We start from the raw sequence: 22,110 nt of genomic DNA on the forward strand, positions 1-22,110 counted from the left end.
AAGGTAGTTATCAATATCAGCTATGACCACATGAGCAGCTGCAGAAACGAGGACTGTAATTGTCATGAGGATTTCCTCCTTATTTTGTTAAAAATATGTCTGTGCTTTTCACATAGTCCCACATTTCTTGGAGGCTTTGTTCGTTTCTTTTTATTCTTTTTTCTCTAAACTTCCCTTCTCGCTTCATTTCATTCATTTCATCTTCCATCACTGATACCCTTTCTTCCAGTTGATCGCATCAGCTACTGAGGCTTCTGCAATCTTCGTGTAGTTCTCAAAACTTGGCTTTCAGCTCCATCAGCTCCTGTAAGCCCTTCTCTGCATTGGTTATTCTAGTTATCCATTCGTCTAATTTTTTTCAAAGTTTTTAACTTCTTTGCCATTGTTTTGAATTTCTTCCCGTAGCTCGGAGTAGTTTGATCGTCTGAAGCCTTCTTCTCTCAACTCGTCAAAGTCATTCTCCGTCCAGCTTTGTTCCGTTGCTGGTGAGGAACTGCGTTCCTTTGGAGGAGGAGAGGTGCTCTGCTTTTTAGAGTTTCCAGTTTTTCTGCTCTGTTTTTTCCCCATCTTTGTGGTTTTATCTACTTTTGGTCTTTGATGAGGTGTTTGTAGTATTCTGTGATGGTAGATTGTATTTCTGTTGGATCAGTGGTGATATCCCCTTTTTCATTTTTTATTGCATCTATTTGATTCTTCTCTCTTTTCTTCTTTATTAGTCTTGCTAGCAGTCTATCAATTTTGTTGATCTTTTCAAAAAACCAGCTCCTGGATTCATTAATTTTTTGAAGGGTTTTTTGTGTCTCTATTTCTTTCAGTTCTGCTCTGATTTTAGTTATTTCTAGCCTTCTGCTAGCTTTTGAATGTGTTTGCTCTTGCTTTTCTACCTCTTTTAATTGTGATGTTAGGGTGTCAATTTTGGATCTTTCCTGCTTTCTCTTGTGGGCATTTAGTGCTATAAATTTCCCTCTACACACTGCTTTGAATGTGTCCCAGAGATTCTGGTACGTTGTGTCTTCATTCTCGTTGGTTTCAAAGAACATCTTTGGTTAATGGGTGCAGCAAACCAACATGGCACATGGATACATATGTAACAAACCTGCACATTGTGCACATATACCCTAAAACCTAAAGTATAATAATAATAATAAAAAAGTCTGTGCATGTTTACACCTGTATTAAGAAAATATCTTCATGTTATTTCCTTTTTCCTTTATCATGTGACATAAGATTTATTGACTTCATATCAGCACTGAAGTGTTGTTAACTTTATGTAACAGCATTTAGGCTAAGAATTAGTGTGCTTCCAGTTGTAGGAGGGATAGCTGTATTATGTTAGGCATAATTATGACCTTATTATTGTCTTTACTTGAAGATTTATGTGTGATTTCAGGAGATGTGTACAGTTTTAAGTTGACAAGGGGTAGACTTATAATGGTTAATATTGAGTGTCAACTTGATTGGATTGAAGGATGCAAAGTATTGTTCCTGGGTGTGTCTGTGAGGGTGTTGCCAGAGGAGATTAACATTTGAGTCAATGGAATGGGAAAGGCAGACTCACCCTCAGTATGGGTGGGTACCATCTAATCAGCTGCCAGGGCAGCTAGAATAAAGCAGGCAGAAGAAGGTGGGAGGAGCTGGCTTTCTGAGTCTTCTGGCCTTCATCTTTCTCCCATACTAGATGCTTCCTGCCCTCAAACATTAGACTCCAAGTTCTTCAGCTTTTGGACTTTTAGATGTATACCAGTGGTTTGTCAGGGCCTTTGGCCACAGAATGAAGACTGCACTGTCGTCTTCCCTATTTTTGAGGTTTTGGGACTCAGACCGGCTTCCTTGCTCCTCAGCTTGCAGAAAACCTACTGTGGGACTTCATCTTGTGATCGTGTGCGTCAATACTCCTTAATAAAATCCCCCTCATATATTCATCTATCCTATCAGTTCTGTCCCTCTAGAGAACCTTGACTAATACAGAAGTCATTGCAACTTAATATACATAATGATTATAAAATAAAACAACATGTCAGAGTTTAGACCAAACATACCAGCCAAATCAATTAATATTATTAGGCCTTAAGAAGGCTATTAAAAGATCTCCAGATTGACTCACAAGCAAGATCCAGCTGTATGTTGTATGCAAAAAATACAACTAAAACAAAGTGATTCGAGAAGGCTAAAAGTAAAGGGATAGGCAATGGTCAACCAGACAAATAAATGGAAACAATAAGAAAGCAGAGGTTGAGATCCTGACATTATACTTAGTCTAAAGATAAAAGGCATACAAACAAATTGTGTATTATATTCAGTAGGTTGGTTTTCCACAGTGATGTGGGTGCAGCAATTCTGACTCTACTTTCTGTATATTGTAGACTGAACAAATGAGTGAATTATTGATGCTAGGAACCAATGCTCTCACTGTTAAAGAAGGGAGATGCAAATATGCAACAAGGGATGACTAAGATTCCCAGGATGCTGTATGAACTCAAAGTATGTATGTATGTGTGTGTGTGTGGTGTATGTGTGTACACATATAGATGTAGACACACAGATGTAGATATATATGTACATACACACATCTCTGTTCACCGAAAGGGCCTAGAAGTAACAATGCCCCAGCAGCAATGAGCACAGCTAGCACCCAGATTTTGGTTTCTAAATATAATTATCCATTAAGAGGAACCAGAGCTCCTTGGAGAAATGGCTGATTCCAGGGCAAGTAAAGTTAAAGATGAAGGCCGGAACATCTTGTGCCAGAAAATAAGAAAATGCTCAGAGCTCAGAAACGGACCAAACCTACCAAAGCCTTAAAATTCCACTTTCAGGACTGATATAGTTTGGCTATCTCTCCCTCCAAATCTTATGTTAAAATGTGATCCTGGCTGGGTGTGGTGACTCACGCCTGTAATCCCAGCACTTTGGGAGGCTGAGGTGGGTGGATGATTTGAGGTCAGGAGTTCGAGACTAGCCTGGCCAACATGGTGAAACCCCATCTCTACTAAAAATACAAAAATTAGCTGGCAGTGGTGGCGCATGCCTGTAATCCCAGCTACTCGGGAGGCTGAGGCATGAGAATTGCTTGAACTCAGGAAGCGGAGGTTGCAGTGAGCTGAGATCATGCCACTGCACTCCAGCCTGGGCAACAGAGTGAGAGATTGTCTCAAAAAAAAAAAAAAATGTGATCCCCAGTGTTAAAGGGAAGGCATGGTGGGAGGTGCTTGGGTAATGGGGATGGATCCCTCATGAATGGCTTGGTGTCACTCCTTTGGTGATGAGTGACTTTTCACTCTATTTGTTCAGATGAGATCTGGTTGTTAAAGAGTCTGGTGCCTCCCTCCCCCACTCTTGCTCCCACTCTTGCCATGTGACATACCTGTTCCCTCTTTGCCTTCTGCCATGAGTAGAAGCTTCCTGAGGCCTCACCAGATGCAGATGCTGGTGTCATGCTTCTTGTACAGCTTGCAGGACTGTGAGCCAAATAAACCACTTTTCTTTATAACTTTTTTTTTCTAAAGAAAATGTTCAGAAAATTATAGGGATGTCTCAAAATGACACAAAAGCCAGCTTAAAGGGACTCTCACTGGCCAACTCAGGGACAACTGAGCATCGAAATAAATAATGACAGTAATATTCACTGACTAAAATAAAAACGCATAAAAATAAAAATTTTCTATTCCAGATTATAAATAAATAAAGGAGATAAAGAAGGTCTGCTTCATAGTAAAATGACAATAAATACAGAAGAAATAATAAGAGTTAGAAAATTGTCATTTGGCACCCATCACAATAACTGATTCAGGCAAGATTAATCAATGGATAATAATACTAATCGGTGAAAAGTTTGATGAAGAATGGGACAATTATGTAGCCTCAAAGTATCATCCACAAATTAATTATTAATTACAAAGGAAAAATAGTAATGTTATGGCAGAGAAACGTGGCTAGTGAGAGAAACAAGTGATCAAAGTTAATATCATAAAAAATGAGACAAGTTGGGCTGGGTGTGGTGGCTCACACCTGTAATCCCAGCACTTTGGGAGACCGAGATGGGCAGATCACTTGAGGCCAGGAGTTCAAGACCAGCCTGGCCAACATAGTGAAACCCCATCTCTACTAAAAATACAAAAATTAGCCAGGCACAGTGGTGCACACCTGTAATCCCAGTTACTTGGGAGGCTAAGGCACAAGAATCTCCTGAATCCGGGAGGTGGAGGTTGCAGTGAGCTGAGATGGCGCCACTGCACTCCAGCCTAGGCAACAGAGTGAGACTTCGTCTCAAAAAAGAAAAAAAAAAAGGCAAATTGACATCATATGCCCCTGATGTGATACAAGGACACATCACTTACATTTTTTTCCTGCCAGAAATGCATGACCTCAATCAAACCATGAGGAAACATCAGACAAACCTAGAGTGAGGGACGTTCTACAATACGGATGGCCTATGTGCTTTAAAAATGTCACAGACATGAAAAACAAAGAAATGCTGAGGAAGTCTTCCAGATTAAAATATAAAGAATATACACTGCATAATAGTATTATATCAATGTTAACTTTCTGAGTGTGTTCAGTGTAATTTAATGATATAGGAGAATGTCCTTGCTCTTAAGAAATTGAGGAGTCCAGCTCCTGGCTAAAACTCTATGTGTGATTTTTAATTATTAAGGCCTGACCAATGACAATTACAAAGACTTCAGCTGTCAGGCTTTGTAGGAGAAATCTGCCCCCACATCAGACTTGGAATATATAGCCAAGACGTTACAGTCTCTAAAGAGACTGGCCAGCCCCACTCTTACAAATATCTGTATTCCTAGGCCAGGCACCTTCATTGGAGAATGATGATCATTAATTCAAATTTCTAGGTTTGTTCATGCCACTCCTGCTGATTATTGAGCCAGAGTAGCCTTCATCAGGAGGTCAGGTCAACTAGTCCACAACAAAATCCAAATCATAGCTGACAAATTCTCAGGCATTAAAAAAAACAGCTACTGATGAAATAACAAAAATTAATCACCAACGTCTACTAATATATTTTTGTTGATATCTATAATATCAATAAAAATACAAATCAGGCACCCTCCCCTAAATAATCTGGGCAAGAGCCTTCCTCCAAAAATCTGGGTCTGGTTAGTCAATAACGGGGTCGCTAAGAGACTGATGGGCTTCTCACTAAAAAATTAATGGAAAGGTACTGGGCTACACAGGGCTCAACATACAGCCCCATTAGGGTCTGCACAGTGATGACTAACATAAAGACTATCTGAAGTGGCTAGCAGGAGTAAGCTGTCATTATGCTATTGTGTCTGCCATTAACTATCAAACTGTCACCCCCAAAATAAATGCATACATATGTGTTTACGCAGACACACACATACACATATACATACAGAAATAAAGTAAAAATAAATGTGGGAAAAGGTCAAAAATTGGTGAATCTAGATGAAAGCTATATATTTATTCATTGAACTATTCTCGCAACTTCTCTACAGGAAATGGCTAGCACATGTGTAAATTTGGTCAACCTCATTAATAAATAAATGAAAATGAGCAATCATCCATCAATTATATAATTGGCAAGGTATAAAAACACTGATAATATATGCTTGTGGGGACAATATTCAGAAACAAGCATTCTGTTGCACTCTTGGTGACAGCATGACCTTGTTAAGCCTTTTTAGAAGATAATTTGGCAAGTCCTCTTAAAAATTAAAACAATTTCTTCATTTCGGAAATTCCAGTTATAGGAATCTGTCCTACAGAAATGTCTCCACAAGAATACAGACATGTACATTCATTCCCTTCCTAACTCTGTGATAAAACAAAAGTGGAAGCAACCCAAAATTCTATCAATAAGGGAACAAATATAAGAAAAATGATGGTTTATGCTTGAATTATAATTGTTATGGGTTGAATTATGTCCCCCCCAAAATTCATATGTTGAAGTCCCAACCCCCAACGTGACTATATGTAGAGGGAGAGCCTTTAAGGAGGTAATTAAGGTTAAATAAGGCCATAAGGGTAGGTTCCTCATCCAAGAGGACTGGTGTCCTTATAAGAGAAAAAGACACCAGAGCTCCCTCTCTCTCTCCCTGCACCCAAAGAAGAAAGGCCATGTGAGGCCACAGCAAGAAGACAGCCCTCAGCAAGCCAGGAAGAGCAGCCTCACCAGAAGCCAACCCTACTGGTGCCTTGATCCTGGACTTTCAGCCTCCACAGCTGTGAGAACACAGATTTCTGTTGTTTAAACCACCCAATCTCTGGTATTTTGTAATGGCAGCCTGAAATGACTAATACAATAATCTTCTGCAACTGTTAAGAAGGAAAGGGTGACCACACTTTGGTTACTCATTTGATAAGTATTTGTTAAATTACCACACTGAGTGAAAACCACGAGGTGGCAAACTGTATACTTACAAGCCTTCCTTGTTTCAAATAAATGGATTAGATAGAAATGGTAGACTTCTAGTCCTGACATGATGGCAGAGACTCCTCTTTCCCTGCTCTTCCCCAATAAGTACAACTATAAACCCTGAAAGTGATGCAAGAGACAACCAAAAGAGGACTCTGAAAGGAGGAAAGTGGAAAGCACACAGGTTAGGGACCCAAGGACTTAAACAGTAGCAGGACATCTTATGAAGGAGATTAATCTGGAGTCTTGCTGACAATAAGCAGCCACCAGAAGTGCTTCTTCTCCACTAAGCCTGAGACTTCCTTCCCCTATGTAGACACTCCCTCTCCACTTCAAGACACCTGGCAGTCAGGTAGGATGGCAGGGGGATCCCCACACAACAAGCACCCAGCCAGGAAATGCTCTTCATCCCTGCTGGCCAAAGAATCGGCTCTCTCACCCAGAGAACAGACACCATACAGATGCAGCAGGGGAAAATCTGGACACAACAGGCACCCAGCCAAAGAAGCACTGTTTATCCCCTGTGTAGTGAATTCCTGGAATTTTATGTTGCTTTGGCATCCACTTTGAATGTAAGCTGGACTTTCTCGTACAAGAAGCAGGACTCAGTCACCCTTGACAGTCTCCAGTCCTCCACCTCCTCCCTGTTCCTAAACATGGTCGACTCAGATATCAGCCTTATACAACCACCTACTGGTGACCACCTCCCTAGGGGACAGCTAGACACAACCCACTTGACTCGCCCCTCTGATCCCCACACCCCACATGGACTGCACAGATATGCCGCAGTGACCACCTTCCAGTCACAGCGTGACTCCATGGAACTTGAGCCTGCTTGCTCTAAATCCATCAGTTAAAACTCTCCATGAAAAGGCTTCACCCCACAGGTCTGTCCCCCCGTGCCCCTCTCTGTCCCCACTCGCTGGCTGAGCACATGTGTCATGGTCAGCTCTCTGTGTCCCGTTGGCCCTGTGACGTGTGCTGCCCTCTTCCGTCTGGACCTGTAAGGAATGTGCTACCTCCTTGACTTTCCGTGTTCTGTTGAGTTGCCTCCTCTGTGTCTCACCTACCCCACACACCCAAACCTAACTTCTCTCCCAGTCACGGCTCTCCTAGATAGTGGCTATCTTGGTAGGAATAAGCTTGACCCAGATCAGACAAGAGCCACAAGGGTGTCTGCCAGAATAAACAGGTTTCCTGGGAGAGGGACACCTGGTCATGGGTCAGACACAGGCACTAAGCTGCTCACGAGAATAAAGAAGAATTCTCTGAAAGGCACATTTGTAAACACCCACAACCACATTCCCTGGAGCCCCATCAGGATGCGGTTAGAATTTAAAGCCAAGCACATTATTAGAAGGTTAGAACTTTCAGGCCCACGCCCAGACCTCTAGAGAGGGGACAGGGGCTACAGACTAAGTTAATCACCAATGCCCAATGATTTAATCAATCATGCCCATGTTATGGAACTGCCATAGAAACCTCTCAATGGCAGGGTTAGGGAGCTTCTGGTTCAGTGAACACACTGTGTTGGGAGGGCGGCACACCCAGAGAGGGCACGGAAGGAAACTCTGTACCCTCCCATGCCTTGCTCTGTAGAACTCTTCCATTTGATTGTTCCTGAGTTGTATCCATCATAATAAACTAATAATCATAAGTGCTTTCCTGAGTTCTGTGAGTTGTTCTAACAAATTACTGAACCTGAAGGGTACATGAGAATCTCTGAATTTGTAGTCGACCAGGCAGAAACACAGGTAGCCTGGGCACCCCACTCGTGGCTGGCATCTGAAGTGGAGGTAGTCTTGTGGGAATGAGCCCTTAACTTGAAGGTTCTGCACTAATTCTGGTACCTATATAGGAATTTGAGGAGGACACAATTCAGCCCAGTAACAATTTACAAAGATTTAAAGCAACCAACACAAAAATGCTCCCATGATTACAAGTTCTTCTGAGATAAAAACAAAATCTCAGCAAAGAAACAGAAGTTGTAAAACAGAGAACAAAATGGAGATTATAGAACTAAAAAATACAACAAGCAAATAAAAACTCACTGAATGAGGTCAATAGTTTAGTGGCGATGACAAAGGACAGAATTAGTGAACCTGAGAAAAGATCAATAGAATTTACTCAATCTGAAAAACAAGAAAAAGAAAACTGAAAAAAAAAATGAATAGAATCTCAGGGATACATGGGACTATAACAGAAGATCCAAATTCATATCATTGCCATTCCAGAAGGAGATGAGGAGAAACAGAAGGCGGTAACAAGAGTATTTGAAGAAATAATACCTGAAAACTTCTCAAATTTGGCAGAAGACATAAACCTAGATTCAAGAAGCTGACCAAATCCATAATTCATGCCAAGACATGGCAAAATTAAGCTTCTGAAAACTACAGAAACAGAAAAAATTTGGAAAGCAACCACAGAAAAACAATGCATTACCTATAGGTAAAAAATCAAAACAAAACAACAACAACAACAACAAAAAATTTGAATGATAGCAGATTTCTCAACAAAAACCATGGAGGCTAGAAAAAAGTGGCATAATATTTTTCAAGTGCTAACAAAAAGGGACTGTCTACCACCAATTCTATATCTGGCAAAGTTATCCTTCAGGAATGAAGGGGAAATTAAGACATTCTCAGGTGAAGGAAAACTGAAAGAATTTGTCTCTGGCAGACCTACTCTTAAGAAAATGCCTAAAGGAAGTTCTTCTAACACAAGGGAAGTGATAAAAGAATGAATCTCAAAGCACCAAGAAAGAACCAGGAACAACAGAGCAGAAAAATGACCAATTTGATATAAATACATAGGGAGGAGAAAGGGAATCAGAGGAAGGGGTGGAAAGAGAAAGAATGAGAGACAAACTTCCCTAGGGACATTTAGCAAACTGTGAAGATGAGTCCCCTTCTCTCCAGAGGGTGATTTAACCAATCATACTTTTTTGTGTGTGTAAGATGGAGTCTCGCTCTGTTGCCCAGGCTGGAATGCAGTGGTGCGATCTCTGTGCACTGCAACCTCCGCCTCCTGGGTTCAAGCAATTCTCCTGCCTCAGCCTCCTGAGTAGCTGAAATTACAGGCACCTGCCACCACACCTAGCTAATTTTTGTATTCTTAGTAGAGACAGGGTTTCGCCATGTTGGCCAGGCTGGTCTTGAACTCCTGACCTCAGGTGATCCACCTGCCTCGGCCTCCCAAAGTGCTGGGATTATAGGCGTGAGCCACTGTGCCTGGCCAATCGTGCCTTTTTATATTCACATCTTTTTTAGATTCCTGAGTGGTTTGTGTGCAACTGTTCCATCTGCAATGAGAAAGAGTTCCATTTCTTTTACAAGACCAGCAGAAGAGGCCGGGCGCGGTGGCTCATGCCTGTAATCCCAGCACTTTGGGAAGCTGAGGTGGGCAGATCACAGGGTCAAGAGATCGAGACCATCCTGGCCAACATGGTGAAACCCCATCTCTACTAAAAGTACAAAAAAATTAGCTGGGTGTGGTGGTGTGCGCCTGTAGTCCCAGCTACTCGGGAGGCTGAGGCAGTAGAATCACTTGAACCCAGGAGGCAGAAGTTGCAGTGAGCCAAGATCGTGCCGCTGTACTCCAGCCTGGCAACAGAGTAAGACTCCATCTCAAAAAAAAAAAAAAAAAAAAAAAAAAGACCAGCATAAGAGAAAAAAATCCCACAATGAAACTACAATAAAAAGATATGTGAGCGCACAGTCAACCTTCGAACTGCTTGCAGAATCTGCCTGGCAGTTCAGCAGTATGGAAACTATGGTTTGTCAAAGGCCCACAGTGATGGTGGTAAAAAGCAGCTGAGATGGCAGACAGGTTTGGTACAGTGCCTTCTGGCTGGTGCTAGGCAGCTGGAGCACACAGGTACATACCCAAGATCTTGGTCCCATGGGCAGTGCAGGATGGCACAAGGAAGGTGGAGGAAGCACATTCTACCCTGTCTTTCCCACTGAATACAAGTATAGAACTTGGACAAAGGCCAGGCGTGGTGGCTCACACCTGTATTCCCAGCACTTTGGGTGGCTGAGGCGGGCAGATCACCTGAGGTCAGGACTTAGAGACCAGCCTGCCCAACATGGTGAAACCTCGTCTCTACTAAAAATACAAAAATTAGTCAGGTGTGGTGGCAGGCACCTGTAATCCTAGCTACCTGGGAGGCTGAAGTAGGAGAATCGCTTGAACCTGGGAGGCGGAGGTTGCATTGAACCAAGACTACGCCACTGCACTCCAGCCTAGGCAACACAGTGAGACTCCATCTCAAACAAAACAAAACAAAACTTGGACAGAATGCATGAACTAGCAGTTTGATGCCTCTGAAAAGTTAAAAAAAAAAAAAAAGGAGCAGGTAGATTATGGGAAAACATCAGAATTTAAAGTACCACTAAATAGACTGTGAGTTTGCCACTTATTATCTGGTATCTCCTGGCCCAGGATCAAGGCATTATCAAACCAAGAAGAGAGCACTGAGACGCAGAGAGGGAGAGCTCAAGAAGCAGCCCTCTGGACCTGGCTTGGAGTGGTAAAAAGAACCGGGCACAGTTGGGGGAAGTGTGCAGCATAGCGCAGTAAGTGGAGTCTCAGTTTTCTGTCAGGAGAACGGACAAGGAGGGCCACAGAGAACCAAAAAGTACACAGGAAATCGTGGAGAGGAGGAGCTCACCCCATAAAATCATTTATCCACTCCCGGGCTCATCCTCAAGCTGTGCATGGATGGATCCAATCCTAAACAGAAAAGCGAACACTTTGAGAACTGAACTAAGGGACAAACCACTGCCTGCCTAGGTCCCAGAATGGCCACAGGGTTGCACACAGACAGGACAGGTCTGAATGGCACTGCATAGGTTTGAAAACTGAACTGACATTGAAACCACAAACCACAGAAGGTTGATGAGAACTTGCAGGCTGAACTCAACCAGGCTGACTGCCTATCACAAACAAAAACATCAACTTTCTCCTCAGGATTTAAACATAACCCCAACTTATAACATCATCTTCAAAATGTCCAGGACAGGATCCAAAATTACATGGTACACAAAGAACCAATCAAATCTCAACTCACATGACAGAAAACAATCAACAGACACCATCACTGAGATTACACAGACGTTGGAATTATTTGAGAAAGTATTTAAAGTAGCTATTATAAAAACACCCCAAGAAGTAAGGGCAAACACTCTGGGAACCAACAAAAAAATAGAAAGTTTCACCAAAGAAACAGAAGATACAAAGAAGAACCAGCCGGGAGGCTGAGATGGGAGGATCATGAGGTCAGGAGTTCAAGACCAGGCTGGCCAATATGGGGAAACCTCGTTTCTACTAAAAATACAAAAATTAGCCAGGCGTGGTGGCACGCGCCTGTAGTCCTAGCTACTTGGGAGACTGAGGCAGAAGAATCGCTTGAACCCAGGAGGCAGAGGTTGCTGTGAGCTGAGATCGCACTACTGTACTCCAGCCTGGGCAACATAGCGAGATGCTGTCTCAAAACTAAAAAAAAAGAACCAAATGAAAATTTTGAAACTGAAAAAGATAATAACTGAAATAAATCCCCAATTGATGGACCCAACACAACAGAGATATCAGAGAAAAGAGCAAGTAAACTTCAAGGTAAACCAGTAAAAATTACCTAATCCCAAAAATAGAAAAAACACTGCAGAAACATGAACAGATTCTGGGACCTGTGGGACAATACCAAAAGGTTCAAAATTCATGCCATCAGAGTTCCAGAAGGAGAGGAGAAAGAGGATAGTACAGAAAAATATCTGGAAGAAATAATTCCTGAACACTTGCCCAAATTTGGCAAAAGACAAAAATCTGTATGTTCAAGAGGCTCAGCAAGTCCAAAACAGGATAACCCCAAAGAAATCCACATTCAGACACATCGTCACCAAACTGCTGAAAACTAAGGACAAGTGAAAAACAACATATTATTTACAGGAGAACAACTATTTAAATGACTGTGAATTTCTCATGAGAAACCAGGGCGTGCAGAAGAAGTGGAACAGCATTGTGAAAGTTCCAAAAGAAAACAACAGTCCACTGAAAAATCTATATGCAGTAAAAATCTCCTTCAGAAATGAAGGTGAAAGAAGACATTCTCAAGGAAGGAAAACCAAGACTATGTTGCCAGCAGACTTGCTCTGAAATGACTGCCAAAGGCAGTTCTTCATAACAGGCAATTGATATCAGAAGAAAACTTAAGACTGTGAACAATGAAGGAAGAATATCAAAGTGGTAAAAATCTAGGTAAATAGAATAGATTATCCTTGAGTTCTTTAAAATACATTTGACAGTTGGAAGAGAAATAACATTTTCTGGTAGAATTTTCAATGTTTGTGAAAGTAATATTAATACATAAGACAACAAAAACATAAAGGGGAAAGGGAAAAGGGACTTATAAGATGGTAAGGTTCACACACTCCATTTAAAGAGGTAAAATATTGATGCTAAGCATGTTGTGTAAACTTAAATATATATGGTAATTTGCAGGGCAACCACCAAAAAAAAACTATGTAACTCTGTAAATAGATATAGTTAAAAAACACAATAGACAAATAAAAATGTAATCTAAGAAAATGTTCAAATAACCCAAAAGAAGGCAGAAAATGAGAAACAGAGGAATAAAAAGGGAGAAAAACCAGAAAACAAATAATAAAGTGGTAAATACCTAAATCCAAGAGTATCAATAATTACATTAAATGTCAATGGACTGAATGTACCAATTAAAAGGAAGAAGTTTTCAAAATGGATTAAAAAAATATTACCCAACTGTTATGGACTGAATTGTACTCCCACCCCACAAATTCATACATTGAAGCCCCAACCTGCAATGTGACTCTATTTAGAGACTGGGCCTTTATAAAGGCAATTAAGGTTAAATGAGGTCATAAGGGTGGGGCCCTAACCCAGCAGAACTGGCGTACATATAAGAGAAATGGACATCAGAGCTTGCTCTGTGTGTGTGAGCAGAGGAAAGGTCTTGTGAGGACACAGCAACAAGGTGGCCATCTGCAAGCCAGAAAGAGTGCCCGAGGCTAAAACCAAATCAGTCAGTACCTTAATCTGGGACTTCCCAGCTTCTGGAACCGTGAGAAAATTAATTTCTGTTGTTTAACCCACCCAATCTGTGGTACTTTGTTATGGCAGCCCGCACAGACTAATATACCCAGCTACATGCTGTCTAAAAGAATATACTGGCCAGGCACGGTGGCTGATGCCTGTAATCCCAGCAGTTTGGGAGGTCGAGGTAGGCGAATCACCTGAGCTCAGAAGTTCGAGACCAGCCTGGGAGACATGGCAAAACCCCATCTCTACAAAAAATTAGCCAGTCGTGGTGGTGTGTGCCTGTGGGCCCAGCTACTTGGGAGGTTGAGGTAGGAGGATCACTTAAACCCAGGAGGTCAAGGCTACAGCGAGCTGAGATCATGCCACTGCACTCCAGCCTGGGTTAGAGAGGGAGATCCTGCTAAAAAGCAAACAAGCAAACAAACAAAAAAAACACAACATACTTCAAATATAATAATACAGGAAGGATTGGAAAAAAGTAAACCATTGAAATACCAACCAAAGAAGACTGGAGTGACCATATTTAATAACAGCCAAAGTAGACTTCAGAGCCAAAACTCATCCAGGATAATGAACGACATAAGGATAAAAAAATTCACCGGCCGGGCACAGTGGCTCACACTTGTAAGCCCAGTACTTTGGGAGGCCGAGGTGGGCAGATCACTTGAGGCCAGGAGTTCAAGACCAGCCTGGCCAACATGGCAAAACCCCGTCTCTACTAAAATACAAAAATTAGCTGGGCATGGTGGTGGGCGCATGTAATCCCAGCTACTTAGGAAGCTGAGGCAGGAGAATCGCTTGAAACCGGGAGGGGGAGGCTGCCGTGAGCCAAGATTGCAGCACTACGCTCCAGCCTGGGTGACAGAGCAAGACTCCATCTCAAAAAAAAAAATTAATTAATTCACCAAAAAGACATAACACTCCTAAAAGTGTATGCATCTAGCAACAGAGCTTCAAAATATATGAAGGGAAACTAATACAACTGATAGGAGAAACAGGCAAATCTGCAATAATAACTGTATACTCAATACTCTTTTCTCAGTAACTGATAGAACCAGTAGACAGAAAATCAGCAAGAATATAGAACTAAACACCATCAACCAACTGTATGCAATTGAGATACACAAAACACTCCACTATAAAACAACAGAATATACATTCTTTTCTTTTCTCTCTCTCTCTCTTTTTTTTTTTTTTTTTTTGAGACAGAGTCTCGCTCTGTCACCCAGGCTAGAGTGCAATCAATGGCGTGATCTTGGCTCACTGCAACCTCCGCCTCCTGTGTTCAAGCAATTCTCCTGCCTCAGCCTCCCGAGTAGCTGGGACTACAGGCACGTGCCACCATGCCTGGCTAATTTTTTATATACATTCTTTTCAAATGCACATGGAACATTCACCAAGAAAGGCCATATCATGAGTCAGAAAACCAAATTTAACAAGTGTAAAAGAACTGAAATCATGCAAAGTATAATATGTTCTTAGACTATAATGAATTTTTTTATAGTAATAGATAACAGGAAAATCCCTAGGTACTTGAAAATTAAACGTCATTCTTCTAAATAATATATTGGTCAAAGAGGAAGTCTCAAAGAAAATTAGAAAATACTTCAAACTGAACAAAAATGAAAATACAACATATGAAAATTTATGGGATGCAGCTAAAGATGTGCTTAGAGGAGGCCGGGTGTGGTGGCTCACGCCTGTGATCCCAGCACTTTGGGAGGCCGAGGCGGGTGGATCACCTGAGGTCAGGAGTTCAGGACCAGCCTGCCCAACATGGCGAAGCTCTGTCTCTACTAAAAATACAAAAAAATTAGCTGGGCGTGGTGGCGGGCGCCTGTAATCCCAACTACTTGGGAGGCTGAGGCAGGAGAATTGCTTGAACCCGGGAGGCAGAGGTTGCAGTGAGCCGAGATCACACCACTATACTCCTAAGTGACAGAGCGAGACTCCGTCTCAAAAAAAAAAAAAAGAAAAAAGAATCACCATATGATCCAGTAATATCACTCCTGGGTATACATACAAAGGATCTGAAATTAGTATGTCAAGGAGATATCTATAGTCCCATGTTTATTGCAGCATTATTTGCAAAAGTCAAGTTATGGAATCAACCTCAGTTTCCATCAGTGGATGAACAGATAAAGAAAATGTGGCATATATATACAATGGAATATCATTCAGCCTTTAAAAAGAAGGAAATTCAGGCCAGGAGCGGTGGCTCACGCCTATAGTCCCAGCACTTAGGGAGGCCAAGGCAGGCAGATCACCTGAGGTCAGGAGTTCAAGACCAGTCTGGCCAACATGGTGAAACCCTGTCTCTACTAAAAATACAAAAATTAGCCGGGCGTGGTGGCAGGTGCCTGTAATCCCAACTACTCAGCAGGCTGGGGCAGGAGAATCACTTGAACCTGGGAGGCGGAAGTTGCAGTGAGCCAAGCAGCCTGGGCGACAAAGCAAGACTCTGTCTCAAAAAAAATAAAATAAAGAAGGAAATTCTGCCATTTGCAACAATGGATGAACATGGGGGACATTATCCTAAGTAAAATAAGCCACGTACAGAAAGATAAATACCGCATGTGCTCACTCATATGCAGAAGCTTAAAAAATTCTTCTCATACAAGTAGAGTTGTTCTCATAGAAGACTAGTGGTTACTAGAGGCAGGGAAGGGTTGGGGAGTGGGTAGCCAAAGGTTGGTTAACAGATACAGAAGTACAGCTGGATAGGAGGAATAAGTTCTAGAATTCTACAGCACTGTAGGGTGACCATAATTAACAACAATTTAGTGTATATTTTCAAATAGCTAGAAATTTTTGAATGTTCTCAATACTAAGAAATAAATGTTTGAGATGGATATGCTAATTATCTTGATTTGATCATTACACATTGTAGACATTTACCAAAACATCCCAGTATACCCTATAAATATGTATAATTATTATGTGTCAATTTAAAATAATAAGGCTGGGCACAGTGGCTCACGCCTGTAATCCTAGCACTTTGGGAGGCTGAGGCAGGCAGATCGCCTAAGGTCAGCGGTTCGAGACCAGCCTGCCCAACATGGTGAAACCCCGTCTCTACTAAAAATACAAAAATTAGCCAGGCGTGGTGGCACATGCCTGTAGTCCCAGCTACTCAGGAGGCTAAGGCAGGGGAACTGCTTGAACCTGGGAGCCGGAGGTTGCAGTGAGCCGAAATCGCACCACTGCACTCCAGCCTGGGTGATACAGCAAGACTCCATCCCAAAAAAAATTAAAACATTAAATAATAAAATAATAAAGCAAAAAAAAAATTCTCAACAATTGGGGTTAGAACAATTAGAAATCCATATGCAAACTGATGAAACCTGACCTAATCCCCATACCTTATACAAAAATTAATGCAAAAGGGCTGGGCGCAGTGGCTCACGCCTGTAATCCCACCACTTTGGGAGGCCGAGGTGGGTGGATCACCTGAGGTCAGGAGTTCAAGACCAGCCTGGCCAACATGGTGAAACCCTGTCTCTACTAAGAATATAAAAATTAGCCGGGTGTGGTGGCACTTGCCTGTAGTCCCAGCTACTCGGGAGGCTGAGGCACGAGAATCACTTGAACCCAGGAGGTGGAGGTTGCAGTGAGCCAAGATGGCGCCACTGCACTCTAGCCTGGGCAACAGAGTGAGACTCCATCTCAAAAAAAAAAAAAAAATTAATGCAAAAGGAATCATCTATCTAAATGTAAAATCTAAAACTATAAAATTATACAATAGGAGAAAATCTTCATGACCTAGTGTTAGGCAAAATTCTTAGTCATGACACCAAGGGCATTACCCATAAATAAATGATTCATAAATTGGAAATTTTCCAAATTAAAAATTCTTGCTCTGCAAACAACGTTATGAGAAGAAAAGGACAAGCAATACACTTGGAGAAAACATTTACAAACCATGTATCTGACAAAGGACCTGTATAAAGGATATATAAAGAACTCTTAAAACTCAACAGCAAGAAAATCCAATTGAAAAATGGGCAGAAACTTTTGAACAGACATTCATCAAGAGGATAGATAAAAAATAAATAAGCATATATAAAGATGCTTAACATCTTTAACCATTAAGGAAATGCAAATTAAAATCATTATGAGATAAATGACTACATAAAAAATACTGACAATACCAAGTACTGACAAAAATATGGAAAAATTGGAACTCATACATTGCTGGGAGAAATGAAAAATTGTTCAACTACTCTAGAAAATAATTTGGCAGATTCCTAAAAAGTTAAACATACACTTACCATATGACCCAGTAATCCAATATTTACTCCACAGAAATGAAAACCTATGTTCACACAAAACCCTGTGCATGATTGTTTAAAGTAGCTCTATGCATAATTGCCAAAAACTGGAAATAACCCAAATGTCTTTCAACAGGTGAATGGATAAATACACTGTGGTACATGTATACCATGGACTACTATTCAGCAATAACAAAGAAACAACTACTGACACACACAACTTTGATGAATCTCCAGGGAATTGTGCTGAGTGGAAACAAACAAACAAAAAAATCCCAAAAGGTCACATACCATACGATCCATTTCTATTACATTCCTGAAATGACAAAATTCCCAAAACGGAAAACAGATTTGTAGCTGCCAAGAGTTTAGGAATGGGTATGGAGGAGGAAGGGCAGTGGCTGTGGCTATAAGGGACAATTTGAGGGATCCTTGCGATGATGGGGCTCGACCATATCAATGTCAACATCCTGACTTTGATATTGTACTATGGTTTTTGCAGGATGTTATCATTGGGGGAACCTAGGAAAAGAGTACACAGGATTTCTCTGTATTATTCTTTCAATTGCATGTAAATCAATCATCTCAGAAAGAAAAGGTTACATGACACCTCACTTATATGACATTCTTGGAAAGACAAAACTATAGTGACACAGAACAGACCTGCCGCTGCCTGAGGTTACAGGTTGGGGAAGATATGACTATTAACAGAGTAGCATGAAGGAGTTTTTTTGGGGTGATGAAACTATTATCTATCCTATAGATTAGTTACACCAATCTAACACAAAAATCAATTTCACTGTATGTTAATTTAAAAAATAAAAATGTTTAAAGTGAAAGAAAAAATATGGTGGGCTGCAGGTATCTGAAAAAATTTTGTCTCTTGGACAAAAGATAATTCAAAGTCCAACTAAGAAAATTGCTTCAGGAAAATCATTGGAAAAACAAGCAGGTTCCCTAAGAGATTTCATTCCCAAGTTACATTTTGACATGATGCCTCCAGCTCATTGAGGAAAGCTGTAGCACATATCTGCAGGAAAGCATTTGTCACCAGGCTGTAGTTGAGGGCAACTGCACTATCCAAATGAAGACCCGGCAAAGAAATACCTTTAAACACAATTCCAGGCAACCTTGACTTCCCATGAAGGCTGTGTGCTCTCTCCTGATGAGTAAGGTGAGCCAAGGTACTGGTTATGTTTCCCTTTGGCTACCAGAAGGCTCAAAGAGAAACTGACAGCCCAACATCAATATCTGTTACACCCTGAGTCCCGCACACCTCTACATTCTAACTTGGCCTTAATCTGTTGTCTCTTATTTTGCCTGATCCTAATCCTTATTTACAAATACTTTCCTATTTTATGGCAGGGATTTCCACATATTTCGTCACATCCACAGTAAAATAGAGGAATGAAGAAACAGACAACATACTTACCTGGGGTTTGGCCATTTCCTGCTCTTCTTGGGAAAAAGCAGAGACGTGTGACGGCTGAGCTGGAACAAGTGGAGAAGAGTACAGCAGATGAGGAGACCCCAACAGACTTTCAGTGCCCAGAATTAGCTGCCTAGCAATCCCCTCACATCAGCTGGCCATCAGACTGCTCTCTGGAAGAGTCTGGGCAACCGTGTGATTTTAACAATCTGTGTATTATTCACTCTTCATGTGAACATTGAACACAAAAGGTTTTATATACACGTATATTAAACTGTGTTCTGACCCATAAAGTGTATTTCTAGGTATTTTCCTTAAGGAAATAATTTATCATAATGTATCATAATTTCTCTGTACGTACCCATGTCTCAGCATTGACTTTAATAATGCCAAACTTAAACGATCCTCTATGACCCATAATGGATTAATAATAACAAAATATAAAAGATAAAATGCTACAAAGCTGTTAAAAGCGTTATATGGAACTGTACAGTATCTATGCACCTTGTGGTATATGTATCTCAACCAAACGTTTTTAAAAGGTGTACAAAAAAATCTTAAGCTGAATTACATTAAACTTTTATATGAAAACAAAGTAGGTTTTAAAACTGCGGGAATCCATTTTAAAGCTATATGTTAAATGTTTAAAAGGCATACCCCTATACACACCAAAAATGTCTAAAAATGGACATTTAAATGTGTGGGGGAAGAATTAGTTCCTTTTGATTTTCTTTTCCTCTATTTCTGAATTAATCCATAATTCAAATGTTATTTATTAAATGCCAAAAAAACTACACTCTAAAACTATTATCCCAATTACATTTTACCCCTATCTCCCTCAGACCCCGCACCTACCCCTCCTCCCAGGCCCCCAAATCTGGGCGAGGCCCGGGGTCAGGTGAGACCTCGCAGGTGCCTCTCCTTCCTTCTAAAAGCTCACCTCACCGGGGCCGCCTTGCCCAGGAGCCGGAAAGAGGCCTTCGGGTGCGGGGGTGCAGGTTCACTTCGGCCGGAGCATTCACACCAGGCCCCCACCTCGGGGCTTGGGCAAGGGGAGAGGGCAGAGGGAGAAGCGGGGCGCGTCTAAAGAGGGGTCTGAGGGATGCGCATGAACCCTTAGGGGCAGGTCACTGTGCTGGAAAATGTGTAAAAGTCAAAGTTTAATAAGCCTCATTTAATCCTGCTTAGCCCCCATAACTTTGTTCACCAGTGAGCCCCTAGAACCTCGTCCACTGACCTCTCGGTCCCCCATCACTCAACCCCCAACTCCCGCAGAACTCCCCATCACTCAGCCCACGACCCCTAGCACTTGCCCCCTCAACCTCACTCTCTCTCGATAACAGATTTTCTGCTCGCTGCTCAGGAGACCGTTACAAAGCCTGGCCCCAACAAGCACTTCCGCTTCGGGACCGACTCTTTGGCACCGCAGCCTAAAGGGCTGCAGCGGTCGGTTCTGCGCACGCTCAGTGGCGCCTTTGAGCCCCCCCCCCCCCCGCGTCCGCCAATAGTCAACATGGGGCCGCAGCGCAGGCGCAGAGGGAAGGTAGCCTTGCCGGTGACGTCACTGCTCCAGGCGAGATGGCCGCGCCCACCGTGTCTTTTTGCTTCTGGGGCTGCGTCGCAAAGCGAGTGTTTACTTCGTTCTGCAGAGGCCGGCACTCCTAAGACTTCAAACACCAATTTTCTTACGGCAGGGCGGGGAGGGGAAGTGCCCAACTAAGGAAAAGATTCTAGCAGGCGGCAATTTCGCACTTTGAACTTGGAGGGCAGCAACAGGGTTGCAGGTGTAAAATAACGGGAAGGCGGGGTGCGTGGGTAAATTGCTCTGCGTGCACAAAGAGTAGGAGGTAGGGAAAAGCCACTGGCTTCATTCAGTGGCCAGGGCTGGGAGTTTACGTTGTAGCGTTTGAAGGACGGTAGGTCGGTATGCAGACAAACAAGCTGAAAAATAAACGGCAACGTGGAACACACACACCGGGGGTGAAGGGGTGTATTAAGTGGTGGCTAACAGGTTGCTTTTTTCTGGATGAGTAGACAGTGTCAGTGTGTTGGGAGTGTAGGGGGTGTAGGCTGGGGCCAGGTGCTGTAGGGCCTCCTTGGCCAGGGAGCTCATATTTCATTCTGGACATAATGGGAAACCGTAAGAAGGATCTGATTTGTAAAGACCAGTCTGACGCAATCTAGCATTATATAGTAACGTTAAAAATACACATATATTGGGCTGGGTGCGGTGGCGCGCGCCTGTAATCTCAGCACTTTGGGAGGCCAAGGTAGGCGGATCACCTGAGGTCAGGAGTTCAAGACCAGTCTGGCCAACATGGTGAAACCCCGTCTCTACTAAAAACACCAAAAATTAGCCGGGCTTGGTAGCATGTCTGTGATCCCAGCTACTCTGGAGGCTGAGGCAGGAGAATCGCTTGAACTCGGGAGGCAGAGGTTGCAGTGAGCCAAGATCGCACCACTGCACTCCAGCCTGGGGAACACAGTGAGACTCCATCTCAAAAACAAAAAACAAACAAACAACAACAACAACAAAAGGAATGGAGCTTCCCAGTAGACAAGACAAAGAAAGTAAAAAAGGAACTCACATCTGTTGCTCCCTGACACATCAGCACCTCCTGGGTATACAATTTATCCACTCTCTCAATGCATTAGGAGGTAGAAAATAGAAAGGGCTGGTCCTTTAGGGCCCATCACAGTGTTGCCCCTTCTGGCACCTAAACGTCATCTCCAACCACCTTGTACACACACACCTACACAAAGGAGGAAATCCTTTAGGGTTGGTGGGAGTTGAGGGGCAGAGGAGCCAGTGATACAGCCCCTCAGAAACTATCCGAGGGCCTACAGTGTGCATGCACAAGCTATGTGAGGCTAACTTTGCTGCTGCAGAGCGAGGACCCCCACTCTCTGTCCTGGGTATCCTCTACCATCAGTCCCCA

General features: G+C 42.4%; 1 protein-coding gene across 4 annotated transcripts in view; it reads right to left on the minus strand.

The window, feature by feature from the left end:
* ZNF182 (zinc finger protein 182) overlaps positions 1-20,605 on the minus strand; it is a 32,015-nt gene extending 11,410 nt beyond the window's left edge. The window contains exons 1-4 of one of the 4 annotated variants that reach the window (XM_032756830.2): positions 20,499-20,605; positions 20,112-20,306; positions 19,175-19,228; positions 3,365-3,458 (exon numbers count right to left, since the gene is read on the minus strand). In XM_032756830.2, coding sequence (XP_032612721.1) covers positions 3,365-3,436 — 72 coding nt within the window. In that variant the 5' untranslated portion in view covers positions 3,437-3,458; positions 19,175-19,228; positions 20,112-20,306; positions 20,499-20,605. Of the gene's footprint in view, positions 1-3,364; positions 3,459-19,174; positions 19,234-20,111; positions 20,307-20,498 lie in introns of those variants that run through there. The other 3 variants (XM_032756831.2, XM_032756833.2, XM_058441421.1) reach the window with 3 other exon arrangements.
* Between the last annotated feature and the right edge of the window lie 1,505 nt (positions 20,606-22,110).

The sequence above is a fragment of the Hylobates moloch genome, unplaced genomic scaffold, assembly GCF_009828535.3.
Source record: "Hylobates moloch isolate HMO894 unplaced genomic scaffold, HMol_V3 SCAFFOLD_7, whole genome shotgun sequence".
Lineage (NCBI taxonomy): Eukaryota > Metazoa > Chordata > Mammalia > Primates > Hylobatidae > Hylobates > Hylobates moloch.